Source organism: Microtus oregoni, unplaced genomic scaffold (assembly GCF_018167655.1).
Source record: "Microtus oregoni isolate MIOR12 unplaced genomic scaffold, Mior012 000050F_ref0000143, whole genome shotgun sequence".
In the NCBI taxonomy this organism is placed as follows: Eukaryota; Metazoa; Chordata; class Mammalia; order Rodentia; family Cricetidae; genus Microtus; species Microtus oregoni.
In genome coordinates, this window is record NW_024543256.1 from 13,963,217 (window position 1) to 13,978,093 (window position 14,877).

Here is a 14,877-nt window from a genome sequence, read left to right on the forward strand (position 1 = left end):
AAGCTATACACTGCTTCTTTTAATCTTCACAGAGACTAAATGCACATTAAAAGAGGTAATAACTTGACCTGAATATGTGTGTGATGGTAGTGGTGGTGGTAGTGTATGTGTGTGTGTGAAATTTTTCTACTGTCATGACAAAACACTATGACCAAGGCAATGAACAAAAGAAAATGTTTCATTTGGGACTCATGGTTGCAGAGGGTTAGAGTCTAAACCCATCATGGTAGACATGGCAGCAGGCAAGCAGACATGGCAGTAGCTGAGAATGTACATCTCAATCCATAATCATGAGGGAGGGAGGAAGGGAGGGAGGGAGGGAGGGACGGACGGACAGACAGACAGACAGAGAACACTATCTGAGAATGACCTAAATGTTTGAAACCCCAAATCCCCTCCCCAGTGACACACTTCCTCCAAAAAGGCCATACCCTCTAATCCTTCCCCAACAGTCCCACCAACTGGGGCCTACGAATTCAAATCTATGAACTCATGGGGGTCATTCTCATTCACGTCGCCACAGCATGCATCTCCTTATTTTAACAAATGCATGTGCAAACAATATAGAACTTAACTTCCCTGCAGTGATTCTAAACACAGTTTAAAGAGGGACAGGGCATTTATTCCTCTAACTCAGGGAAGAAGCAGCTAACAGTGAATGATAATATAGGTATATTTCTAAGAGAAAGACACTGAAGAAGTTCATTGTAGCTAATGTCTAGTAGTTCAGAGAATGAAGAATCCAGAAAGCCAAGTAAGAAAAAAAATTATATTATTTTATGGTTATGTCTTGAAAACTTGTGATTGCTTGTTTGACTGAGTTTCATATTATTTTTTCCTGATATTTCATTGTATCCCTACATTTAGGCAAAGCATATAAAATGTTTTTATTAGTTCATTCAGAATTTTGTATAATATGCTTTGATTATATTCACCCTCTCCCCGCTAACTCACCCCATATCCACACACCCTTTCCTACACCTGTAACTTGGGTATCTAACTGTCAGTGCTTATAAGCCCTTTCCATGTATAGAACAAAGAAATCCAAATTTATTAATGATATTTGACTTTTAAATTTATAATACAAATATATAAGAAAAATAACTTACATCTCATTTCTCAGTAAAAATCCTAATATATGGGCTGCCCTTTTCTGAAGGGAAAGGAGGAAGAGAGGATCTTGGGGAGAGTGGTATGGAGGAGGGACTGGGAGGAGAGGAGGGAGGGAAAACTGCAGTTGGGATGTAATATATGAGCGAAGAATAAATAAAAAGAAAACAAAAGAGAGGAGAGACTAGTCCCAGATCTATAATATCTTGAAAAAGGTTACTTGGTGCTCCTGACACAAAGAAATTGTGTACAGTAAGTGGTATTTATCATAGAAATATGTCAGGCTGAAATATAGCTGTGTACCTGAAAAAAAAAACTAATTTCTATCAACATTAATGTATGCATACATTTTATTTATTTTTCTATAGCTACAAAATGGTAGTGATATTTGTTCTATATATAATTCTGACACTGACGATAAAACTATTAAGAAAGTTTACTCAGTTCTGCATTTCTTTTCACCTAATAAGAACGCGTTACTAAGAACACTATGCTCTGGGCCGCTGGAGGTGGCTCAGTTGGTTAGGTGCTTGCTGCTAATCCATGAACCCAAGGCTCAGAAACGCTATCAGAAAATAAGACAGAGAGGCATAGAGGGAGATACTCCATGCTTACTTGCCCAGTCTCCACAAGCATGCACACACAAGCCTCAAACACACAAGGCATACATATGTACACCCACCCACACAACACACTCAAAAAGGAATGTTGTGTTCAATGGTTATCCGCACCGAGTTAGGATGCTATAACCTGCACTGATTTTGAGGATCTTCAGTATTTGTCTTTCTTCCCATTTTGGGGTTCAATTCTGAGTAAAGGAAACATTTGTTTGACTGCGCTCAAAGCTGTATACAGAAAACAAATTTAAAAGTTCTGCTTCTGTTCATACTGTCAATACACTGCCTCTATTCATTCCCTGTTTTTATTAATTTCTTCTTAGTGCTTCAGAGCTCATATGGGCTTCCCTTCAGCAGAGCTCTTATGTCAGTGTGGTCATGGAGAACAAAATGTGTGTTGTCCAATATTTCCATACCTACAACACGATATAGAAAGCAGACACCCACCTGAATTCTGGCTGATCCACTGCAGAGACTGCATGTGAGCATTCAGAATTCTGTAAATCTGTTGAAGCTGAAAATACACCCAAGATTTTTAGATCATGATTATTCTAATGGAGTAAACAAAAAGAAAGAAACATAGGAAATTGAAATTAAGAAGCAACATTTAATTTTCTTCTAGTAAATGGAGCACTGACAATGAACTACACATTAATGGTGCCACTTCATACTTATAACACTAATTACTTTGATGCATTAGTTCAATCTATTCATTTTGTAATTATCAGGGATTGGATTCCTACAAACTAATAAAAAAAACCTGATGAGCACAACATAAAAATAAAGGACATTAAAAGATATTTCAAAAGAAAGCAAACGAATCAATCCACATACAATTAAGAATATCAAATTTGTCAATCAAATCAGCAATTGCGTGTTTTGGTTTGGTTTTTGTTTTTTTTTTTTTTTTTTTTTTTTTTTTCAGCAGTGGCTGTTTTTAATTCTTGCAGATAAGGATATTGGTGAAATGATACATTATTATCAGAAATACAAGTTGATGAAATCAATGTGTTTTGGTTTCATTTCTGTTGCTATGATAAGCTACCCCAATAAGATAACTTAGCAAGGAAAGGGGTTTTTAGCTATACTTTCAGGTCATGGTCCATTATGTCTGGAAGTTAAGGTAGCTCACTTGAAACAGTTGGTGATCATATCCACAGTCAAGATCAGAGAGAAATGGATGCTTTTAGCTCTGCTGACTCACACTGACAGTTTCTCCACTCTTAGTTCAGGACCCTCTGCTTAAGGAATGGTGCCACCCACAATGGATCAGTGTTCATCACTCACATTTATTAAGATGTCCCCTGTAGATATGTCCACAACCCAACCCAGTGAGTGTCTCTTCCTAAGATAATCTAGTTTGTATCAACTTGACAGAGTTAACCGTCACACTATGTTTTATTTTTTTTTTTATTTTTTTTTTTTAAATTTAAATTTCTTTTTTTTTTTTTTAAATTTATTTATTTATTAAGGTTTTTGAAGCAGAGGCTTGTTAAGCACTACAGACCTGCGTGGAACTTAACCATGTAGCCAAGGCCCTTTGCTCTGCGTCCTGAGTGCTGGGCCTACAGGAGCCTACCAACGTGTAGTGCTCCTCAAATCCGTTGTTTTAAAAATAGTAGCACTCAACAGTCGAGTACAGGTTGATTGCTCCCCACCCGAAATGCTTGGAAAAGAATTATTTCAGGTTTTTCAATTTTTTGGAAGATTACATTATATATAATGAAATATCCTGGAGATGGAAACAAGCCTAAACATGGAATTTATATGTCATGCCTAGCTCGTACATATAGCCTGAAGGTGATGGTATATAATATTTGCATTATAACTGCAGTTGTGTGCGTGTGTTGGTTTGTTTGTTTTCTTGTTCATTTGTTTCTCATATGTTATACAAGACTCTAACCACTGAACTGTATCCCTAGCCCAGCTATGTCAGTGCTTTTGGCTGTGACCCCTTCCATGGGTGTGGACTTTCCCGCTTATACATCATTTCATCACTGAAAGAGTTTTAGATTTGGGAGTATTTAAGATTTCAATATTTCAGATCCAGAACACTCAATTTGCAAGTAGGAAAAATCAATACATTAATATACACTCGACGGTAATATAAATTGGCCCAAATTTCCAAATGTAAATTTTTATAGCATGTGTCAATAGTTTTAAAATATTTATACCTTGTTACTCAGTATATTCTACTCTATATGAGCCTACTCAAATCTAAATATAACTGGTCATTACAAGGCTATATTAGATTGCCCAAAATTTGAAATCAATATCTCAACTAATAAAGATATTAAAAATATTACAAAATTCACCTCTGGTGAAATATCTTGGCAACATTAAAATTCACATTGTCAAAGAGTGACTAAAATTTCAAGAGAGAACCATGAAAACAGGAAGTAAAAATCACTATACGTATATTTATGATTTTATTTAATCAGAACCTTTTTCTAGCGTTGTAAAAAATTGTAGAAGTACATCAACATAGTAAGAAGGGATTGGTAATACTGATGCTTTAATTTCCTTTATGAACTTTATTAAAACTACAGCTGGGTAACAGAACATAATGTTTAATAAAAAATTTAAGTATCATGTGGTCTCTCCTATTTATCCTGACACACATATACAAAAGTAATAGAAGTCATTGAATCCCAGCGCTATGAATGCTGGAACACACAGCTTTTACTTTTGTGGCATGATATATAATCCATTGTAGCAGGGCTTTGAGATGATATTTACATTATCCACAGGGACATTATCATTTAGCAGGTGTGTTTTTTCCTACTTTTTGTCCCATGGTTTATGCTATCTGAAAAGAGGGATAATCACTTGCTTCCTTTGTCCTGCTATCACACAGTAATTGCCTTTAACTCAGTCATCTTAAATATCTCAATTATCCCTACAATGAAAAAATGAAAACATAAGACTACTTGCTATTCACTAGTTAAAATAATTATGGGCAAATTGGGGAAATTATAAAGATAGGATTTTACTAACTCTGCTAAATCCAGTTCTGCGCCATGTCTAAATCTGTTTGTGTTTACCTATGCATCAGAAATCTAAACAACAAAACAATTCTGAATCTTGAAATTGCATTTCGAATGTAACAGAAATGTACTTTGTTGACTCATGATCATCTTTGTGAACACAGGGCAGATGGTAGTATTGGTAATTCCAGACTAATTTATATGTGTCATTGTTCCATTTTAGATTGATGCTAAGTAGAGAATAGCATTGTTTTATGGCTGAAAGGAACTTATAAATCATTTATTCTACCCTTGATATTTTTCAAAAGAAGGAGCCAAGACCCCAAGAGATTAGGTGACAAACAAAATTCTAATAGTTTCTCAACTGTAATTGGCTGTTTTTTCGTGATTAAAAAAATTCAGTAATAATATGTGTGTATAGAAAGGACAGTCGGCGTCTAATTGGACAAAGAAATTGCTAGAGAATAATCACCACTTATGTATAAGTTATTCATTCTCATCTACCAAGAGCCCAGCCTCACTGCTACTTATAATTAATGATAGATGGCACAATAGAAGCTCCTACAATGGGAGATTCCTCTCAGCACTAGTGCCATTTATCGGGAGTGGGGAAAAGACGACTTCATCTGTGCTGCCCAGACAAAAGGAAAAGGTAGAGGAAATAAGCTCTTTATAATTAGAGTATAGGAAAAATGTAAAAAACCATGTTTCTTTCTTACTGACAAATTAATTCACAGAATCTCGATTCTAACAGGATCCTAAGCCCTACATTCCTATAATATAATGTATTTGCTTTATGAACTAAGTAGTATTCCGCTAGGCAGTGAGAAACATAATGACAATATTTAAAAAAAATTCTACAAGAAAATGTTATGTCTTAAAAGTTACGTCACTACATTCTAAAGATATAAATATGTCTAATAGACCTAGGCATATCTGCTAATATTTATATGAGTAAATCAATTAGATGTTATGAAAAATTAACTAGCGAGTAAGTGAATAAAAAAGTACCAGGATACGTTTAATTATGTAGAGATTAAGTCCTGAACACATTGGAAGAGTCATTTATATTACCCTCCTGGGAATGACCACAAAAATTTACATCTGTAAATATTTACTAAATATTTACTGTCCCACTAATCATGCCTAAGAGTGTCATATCTCTAGAGGGCAGATATGAAGCACTCTGAAGGACAGGAGAATGTGACAAATTAAAAAAACAAAACAAAACGGATTGAGGGCCAATTTCATGTGAAATCTTGGCTTTCTAAAAAGAACAGGGAACATACTGTTTCGGCAGTGTCAGCAGGACTTCCAAGGGAATTCAGGTGAACAATAATGTCCTTGAGATCTTGAGACATTCTTTTGAGCTCAGCATCTATATTTTCTGCTAATCTGTAGCTACACAGGCAATTGAAAGAAAGAGATTAACAAGAAACATTTTCTCACCTCTGCCGTAACTGACATATAGAGACGTAATTGCCAACTAGATTTGTTTCAATTCCCTTATAATCACATTGGTTCTCAATTATGACTGAGGACATTGTCTCTTGGATTCAATGTTTGCAAATGTATTGCTATCACAACCTAAGACTACAAAGGCAAAGGCTTTCGTCTCTGATGAATGCTGCAGCAAAGAAACCCTTTGGGGAAAACAAAATGTATGCATAGGACATTTACCTAGATAGAAGGCTAATGTTTAGCAATATTCAATAAATGTTGAGATTGCTTCAATTATAGAGACTATACAAAATTTCATAGTAAAACTTTATATGATATACTATAGCAAGAAACAAAGAATAATATGAGAAACGAGCTTTACAACAATAAAAAGTAGATAAATCTGAATTTACTACAAACTGATTAGTGATCTAATTTCCACTCAAAAATGTTTGTGAGACAGAGTGGGGAGGGGGGAGGGATGGAGAAAGATTGATTGATTGACGTAGTCCAGTATATTGATATGTTTACAAGAATTAAAAGTGGCCAGAAGATTTTTCAAACTCACTATCTATAAAATTAAAAGGCTCAGTCAGATGTCTTGGTAACCATCTATTGCTTTCTGTGCCAAATCACCTATATGTAATTGGTTGCCTAAACTGTTGAAAATTCTGGTGAAAGTTTTATTGCAATATAAATCTGGCTACAAAAGAGAAATTGGAAAGGAATTAATGTTTTTAAGCCTCCCAATCCACAGTTAGTATATTCTAAAAATGTTAAGTACCTTACAAACAAAACAAAAAAGATAGAAGAAATTGAGCATGGTGGCACATTCCTGTAATGACAGCACTTGCAAAGTAGAGATAAGAGGATCAAACATTTCAGGCCAGCCTTAGCCATTATAGGGTTTGTGCTAGACAAGACCTTTTCCAAAAAAGTGATAAATATATAGAATATGTCAGATATGGTGTTGCACACCTATAATCCCAGCACTCAAGAGGCAGAGGCAGGAGGATCTCTATGAGTTCAAGGAACGATTGGTCAAAACAGGGAGTCCCTGGCCAGCTTCTTCTATATTAGGGAGTTCTGAGCCAGTCAATGATACATAGTAAGACCCTGTCTCAAACAACCCCCCTCTCTGTATATATATACGTATTTGTGTGTTTTTATTATCTGTGAAATAGTCTGTGAAATATATATATATATATATATATATATATATATATATATATGCAATGCCAAAGAATAGAGCAAAGAAAGAAGAGAAAGATAAAAAGGGAAAGAGGAGGAAAACAAAGGCAGAAATATAAAAGTAGAAATAAAATGGAGGTCAGTGCAGATTAGCTGTACTAACCCACATTTAAAATCCTACAAAATGTTAAATTTCAAGCCTTAAAAAATAAGTTCAGTGGCAAAGGATTTGCAAAAGCTCAGCTGGGCAGTGTGATGTGTGCCTGCAATTCCTTCTACTCAGAATGCTAAGGTGACAGAAACACTTTAACTCAGGAGTTTGACAGAAGCCTGGGCAAAGCCGGTAAGAACCTGTCTTAAAAAATGAAGAAAACAAAACCCAAAACATAAAAGCTCCATCTCAATTCACTAACAAGCCACTGACAAAAATGAGTCCAAGTTAGTCTCAATTTAGATTATGTAGTATGTTCCCACAACGTCTCTTAATGCTTTATAAAGTGGCCTGATTATCAAATCTCGGTTCTGGAGAGAGTTACCATGGGAACACTGACAGTGAACAGACACAAGGTAAAGCCTGAACAGTACACAAATAAAGCATACCTAGCCTGAAACGCTGACAAAATCATTCCAATTTTGAAAACGATAGTTTATCCTCAAATGAACAGTCTGTCTTCAAAATATCAAATAATGTATGACAAAAACAACTGTATAGATATTAGCTTTGTATATGTCAAAATTAGGAGACCAGGAATATTCCACAATACTATGACATCATACATAAGCTTTGTATTTCTAATTTAAGAACACACTTGACAAATATAAAAGCTTCCCAGTAGACAAACATGAGCTTGAGATAAATAAGAGTGAACAAAATGCTCTAAAACAAAGCTGCCGGAATGACTCCTTCATTTCTAAGCCTCTGCAAAAGATAAACACGGAGCAGTCAAACAACCTGGTAAATAATACCAACTAGAAGAACCTTGCCCTTTTCTACGGATTTCTATTCCCTGCTTTACGGTTCTGTTTCTCCCTCTTTCTGCCCAATTCTTCAGTCTCCATTCAGTCACTTACATTCTCTCATACTCTTTATCCACACAGAGCAGATTAAAAGGCCCGTTCTGCCCCTTCACAAACTCCTCTAAGGGGGTCAACAGTTGTTCCAGCTCCTTCTGCTGGGACAGGATAAAATCCAATTCCCGTTCCAACCTGAACAAAACAAGTCAACAGAAGGGCTGCTGAAAGCAATTTTGGGTAACAAATTAAATGTCAATAAACAGCAGGGGGAAAACAACAGAACAAAAAATTCTTGACTCTTTCAAGCAAAGAAGTCGAAGGTTCTACCTGCTCTGATCCAGCTTCACTCTTTCCACTTCACGATGCAAAAGAGTAATCTTTAAAGGAAAATGGGAACAAAACCGTGTCAATATTCAAACTGTCTCAATAATTTTAGAGCAATACACATTTTCTCGAACACACGTCAAATAGCAAACACTTCCTAATTCAAGGAGCATATTAGCTTAGGAAAATGTTTCCAAGTTACTCATCAATAGTGCAACAGAAAACTAATCACAAAACCAAAGTCTATTCTCGTGTGCTTTTCTGGGAATACTTGTACAATACAGGAAGGTTAATGAGAATATCTCCCTACCTCATCAACACTCTCAAGCAAGGTCTGGTTCCAAACATTGAGGTGGTTGGCCTGGTGAAGAAAGTGCTTTTCTTGCTCCTGCAGTTCACGGCTCCACTTGTCCATCATACTTTCCAGGTGACCATAGGTCATCACAGGAGTTGCAATTGAGCTAAAATATAAAAAGATATACCATGATCATATCTTTTAAAGTGAAATCATATTTTAAAACAAATAGTACAGGAAGACTAGGGGGAAAGGACTGTGAGGGAGACTCTCACATCTTGCTTTCCCACAAAAGAATACCAGGTAAAGGTGATTTTAAAACAGCCAAATAAGAGCTGGGTGATGGCGGTGCACACCTTTAATCCTGGCTCTCAGGAGGCAGAGGCAGGTGGATCTCTGTGAGTTCGAGGTCAGCCTGATCTAGAGAGTGAGATCCAGAACAAGATTCAAAGTTACAGAGAAACTCTGTCTCGAAAAAGCAAAAAAAAGTTCCATTTAATGCTCTGAATATTATCCTAAGGGAATAGAGCAAATACTTCTTAAGATGTCTACTAAATCACAGTCTGCTTCCATACTTTCTGTTATATCAGAACAGCATGATGTATACTCCCGAAACCATGTTAGTCCAAGCATGCTTCTGAGCACTATTCACAAAATATCAGCATCCCTTGCCCACAAGGACCAGAGAGGAACTCCAACTCCCCTGAAAATTGTAAATAAAAAGCTGAGCATCCCTTGATCTTGGATTCTGTGACCAGGGCAGCTAACGCACACTGACTCTAGCAGAAGTAGTATCAGCGCAGCTCAATGGGAGGAAGCAGGTAATACTCCTGGCATAGTAGGCAGCATTCGAATTTCCTACTGGGCTCCTACTAATAGTGACGTGTACGGCAGGCTGAATGAAGCCAAATCCTTACTCAAGAGCAACAAGACTTAATGAGATTGAGTAAGGCAGGATTAATCTTTAGACTTCAGCTTTTGCTCTGATATCACACAAACCCAGTAGAGAATCTAACCTCCAAAGCCTGAATGAATGCTCTAAGACAAGTTTGAACTCCCATTCCTCCATTCTGGGAGTCAACGAGACTTGGTGGGGAGTTTAACCTCCACCTGAATGGGCAAAACAAAAAATGAAGGAGGCCAATCAAAAGACTATGTCCTTTCTTCCATAAGCCTTGTGTCAGCGAGGCCCAGCAGAGGGCCAAGCTTCCATGTCAAGAGAACATCCATGTAGCATCAATTCTACCATACAAGGCAGAATGAGGTAGAGTAGTTGGCATCCTGTGTCCTCTCTGTCAGCAAGGTCCAAGCAGCTGAAATTTTGCCTACCCCTGGATCAGCTAAAGCACTGAGTTAGTTCATCACCCGCCTCTTCATCTGGGGCTTCAGGGCCCACCTGCAAGCTGGGCTCACATTCCTACAAGAGGAAGGGAAGTGGTGGGGTACAGTGTCCCACTTGCACAGGAAATGAGCCAGCAGAACTAAGAACATTGAACTTCCATGCCACCCAGGTGCAGTGAGGCAGTATGACTCAGTGCTCCGTTTTTGCTGGGGTGACGGGGGCAAGGCCCAGTGGGAAGCAAAACATAAAAGCACACCCACCCTTCGCACTAGGTCTCAACAAAGGGACTATCTAGCGAAAAGACAGCAGATATAAATAGGACCCAAACACTCCTAACATAATAGGCAAATGGCCATGACACAATAAAAGCCATCCGTATCAGGCACCGGGAAAATCACTCGAAAGAGAAAAAGCTGGCATCACAGATGACAACATTAAAAGGTATCAGACGCTGGGAACTGTCTGAAAGGAATTTTAAAACAGTCACTAAAAATGTCTGAAGAGGGCAATTTTTAATCCTCTTGAAATAAATAAAATCAGAAAAGAAATGTGGATTATAGAGAAAGTGGAAAATATACAACTGAAAAATATAATAACTAGAATAAGCCTACTTGAAGGGTTTCACACTAGAGCGGCGCTTACAGAAAACAATCAGTGAACTTAATGGTAGATAATTAAAATTTACAGACCAGCAAAGAGAAAACAGAGACAAACGAAAAATGTCTCAAGGACATAAGAGGACAATAATAACTGAGATAAAAATGTATGCAAGAGAATTTCCAGAAAAAGAGAATGGGCCTGATAAAAATTATTGGAAAGAAAAGGTTTCAAACTTTGAGAATTTGGCAAAAGATATAAATGTAAAGATTCAAGAAGTTAAACAAGCAGAAGTAGAATAACTCACGAAAAGCCACGGGGTGAGGCAACTGTGGTAACCACTATGCTATGGAAACAGCCCTACAAAATCCATGGGGAGACACAGAGCAATGGGACTTCTGAAAGGGAGAGATAAGTTTTAAAATTGTGGAAGCGAAAAATAGACATAGGAAAAAATGTACTTAAAAGAGAAGAGCAATTGAATGATAGTGGACTTCATACCTGAAGCTGAGGTTAGGAAAAAGTCGTACACTTTCAAAATAAATAATCATGAAAAGAGAAGAGGGAACTATTTAGGGGGAAGGAAGGGATTAATAACAAGAAGTAGGTATGGGAAATAGGGGACAGCAGCAGGGGTGTAAATAAAAGCAAATTATGATATATATATACACACATATATATGTATATATATGGAAATGTTATAGTGATGCCCATTTCTTTGTGTGGTAAACAAAATTAATAAAAATAACTATAAAGGGCACTAGAATATTCTCAAAAGAAAAACTAATAAAGCTAAAGAAAGAAAATAAGACAAATCCAAAATTATTTGATTGAGAACTCCAAAAATCCAGTCTTCACAATTGAAGAAACTACAAGAATAAAATATGGTAAAACTCCAAAATCTGAAAATACCATAACAGATTCTAACAGACATACACACAGAACATTACATGCAATACAAGAAAACAGAATGTTTGGGTTTTCATGGAACATTCTGCAAGATGGACCATCTTCTCCTGCACAAAAAAAAACCCCTGGATATAAAATAGCTGAAATCATATGGTACATTCACTGGCTATCACGAATACCAAAAGAAAAGAAGAAAAATCTCAGAACGCTTGGAAAGTAAACAGCATGTTTCCGAATAATCCATGGCTCGAAATGCAATCAGAGCATAATGAAAGATGTGGGCCGCAGGAAATGCAGGGCACTAAAGGCTGGCATGAGAAGAAAATGCCTCAAATCAATAGTCTAAGATCATCTGCTAAGAAACTAGCGAGAAGAAAATAAACACAGTATCACCAGGAGAAAAGAACCAACAGTGGATAACAATGAAACTGAAAACAGGGAAGTTTTACAGAATAATCAATGAAACAAAAGCTGGTTCTTTAGAGAAATATCAATAAAATTCACACTAGAAAGACACAGACCACCAACATCAGAAATGAAACAAGAATATAGCTCCAATATGGAAAGACAATAAGGGAGGGCCACAAACAACTTTATGCTCATGAATTGGACAATGCAGAAAAAGAATGGACCTGTTCCTTTAAAACCACACACTGCTGAAGCTTATTAAAGATGAATCAGACAGTCAGACTGATACTGGATCTATTAAATACGTTTATTTTTAATTTAGAGGATTCTACAAGACATTTATCTGGGCACAGAAGTTTTCATTAAAAAGTAGTTAAAGAATTAGTATCAACTCTAGAATTTCTTTTAGAAAATAGGAATAAGAATGACTCCTGGAGCATTTTATAAGCTGTAAGGTTGGAAGTGATTCGTTAAATGTTATTCTGATATCAAAACTTAAAAGCAAAAACAAAATCAGCATGCATACATACAAAAAGTACATAAAATACTAAAATGTACAAACATATCTATCATTGTACCATAGCTAACGAGGATCAAAGTATAAGAGCCAGAGGTCGTAGATGACAATAAGGACCCAGCAGGGCAGCTGTACACATGAGCTTGCGGAGGTTGGGACAGCATGCATGAGACCGGTGCAAGCCCAAGCCAGTCCAAATGCCAACATGGAGAGAGGAGGTGGGCATTAAGTCACACCCTCAGTCTGGCTGCTAGGAGAGGGACAGTAAGTTTTCTTTGAGAGGGTAGCTGAAGAGGAAGTTCACATATTCAATAATTTATGGTCAGGGCCAATCAGACTTGATGGGTGTAAAAAAAAAAAAAAGAAAGGACAACCCAGAGTTGGATGAGTAGGATCTGGATGGGCCTGTGGGGAGCTGGAGGAGAGCATGGATGAATATAATCAAAGCACATTGTATCAAGTTCTCAAAGACCTAAGGTCAAAATTCATACCACAATAAGATCGCTTTCTATCTTTAAGAAGGGTAGTAAAAATATGTCACATTGTCACAACCAAGCAAGAAAATATGGACAGTCTAGGTAACTCCTACACTACTGATAGATACACAGAATGCCATAGACACTCTGGGAAAGTATTCGGCACCTAAAAGTAATAAATATACAAACGTTATACTGACAAGCGCCGATGTGCCTGGGAAGATAGCTCAGAGGTTAAGAGCACTGCCTGCTCTTCCAAAGGTCCTGAGTTCAATTCCCAGCAACCACATGGTGGCTCACAACTTATCTGTAATGAAATCTGGTGCCCTCCTGAGGAAGAGACCTGGTCAGGTGTCCTCATCAACTTAGACCATGAAAGCCAATATGGACAAGTTCAGTAGAACTGCCATATATGGGCTGCCCATGCATGCTTCAGCAGTGACAGGAAATAAATTTCATTTCATTTTCAAGTAAGACTTTGGTTCACAAAAACATGTATACACAAATGTTCATATCAACAGTCTCAAACCTTTAAGTGACCTAGATGTCAATCAATACTTCCATGCTTAAACAAACTACATTATACAAAATAGCATGGAATACTACTCAGGAATGAGAGAGAGAGAGAGAGAGAGAGAGAGAGAGAGAGAGAGAGAGACAGAGAGAGAGAGAGAGAGGAGAGACAGAGAGAGACAGAGAGAGAGACAGAGAGAGAGAGAGAGAGAGACAGAGAGAGAGACAGAGAGAGAGAGAGAGAGATCAAGCCATTGGGTGGAACTGGAGGAATTACGCTTAATGAAAAGAAAGGCCAATTATTAGAGGACATATGTGGGCCATGTCTGCATCTATGTTCTTAAAATATTGTGAATATGGAAATGAAGAAGAGATTAATTAATGTCCCAAGTTAAGGAAAGAAGGAGAGATGTGCTCATAAAAGGGCACCAAGAGAAACCCTTGTGGAGACAGAACTATTTTGTATGTTTTTCTTTATTATTTTTAATATTTACTTTTATTTTTTATGTGTGTATCTCTATGTGTGAGTGCCTGTACATGTGTACAGGTATCCATAGAGACCAGAAGAGGGCTCCGGAGCCCCTGGAGCTGGAGTTCTAGGCAGTTCTGATGTGCGGTCCAAACTCTAGTCCTGTGGAATAGCAGCAAGTACTCTTAGCCACGGAGCCTTCTCTCCAGCCCCCTATTCTGTATCATGACGGCACCAATGACAATATTCTAGCTTTGTTTGACACTATAGTAACGCAAGGGTCTGTCATCGCAGGAATGGTACAAAGGGCACACAGGATGCCTCATTTAATATGCAAGTTTATATAAGCTCTAGAGTTTGCTTGAATCTTTATCATGACGCACACATTACAATGTGTGTGACCAGTAAAGAACTACCTAATCTCTAGGTTCCTGTCTGCTATAAAACAGCACCCCAAATAGAATCTATCTCACAAGATAACTGTGGATATTAAATGGTATGATGTTCCTAAAGAATTGTCATCTTGCTAAATATACAGAATTGCACAATAAATTATAGCTACTAGTAGTAATAGTAATGACTATATAACAGTATTGCAGAGCCTGTAGACGCTTCAACTTCCTGAGCTAAATATGAAAAAATCCTGCCCTGTTCCCTCAACTGATTCG

At 37.2% G+C, this 14,877-nt stretch overlaps 1 protein-coding gene across 1 annotated transcript in view; it reads right to left on the bottom strand.

Moving 5' to 3' along the window:
* The window catches only part of LOC121437259 (nuclear pore glycoprotein p62-like), a 73,627-nt gene that overhangs the window by 21,979 nt on the left and 36,771 nt on the right, over positions 1-14,877 (bottom strand). Inside the window, exons 4-8 of the mRNA XM_041637120.1 lie at positions 8,994-9,144; positions 8,687-8,736; positions 8,417-8,551; positions 6,004-6,115; positions 2,175-2,241 (exon numbers count right to left, since the gene is read on the bottom strand). Of these exons, the coding sequence (XP_041493054.1) occupies positions 2,175-2,241; positions 6,004-6,115; positions 8,417-8,551; positions 8,687-8,736; positions 8,994-9,144 (515 nt within the window). The remainder of the gene's footprint in view (positions 1-2,174; positions 2,242-6,003; positions 6,116-8,416; positions 8,552-8,686; positions 8,737-8,993; positions 9,145-14,877) is intronic.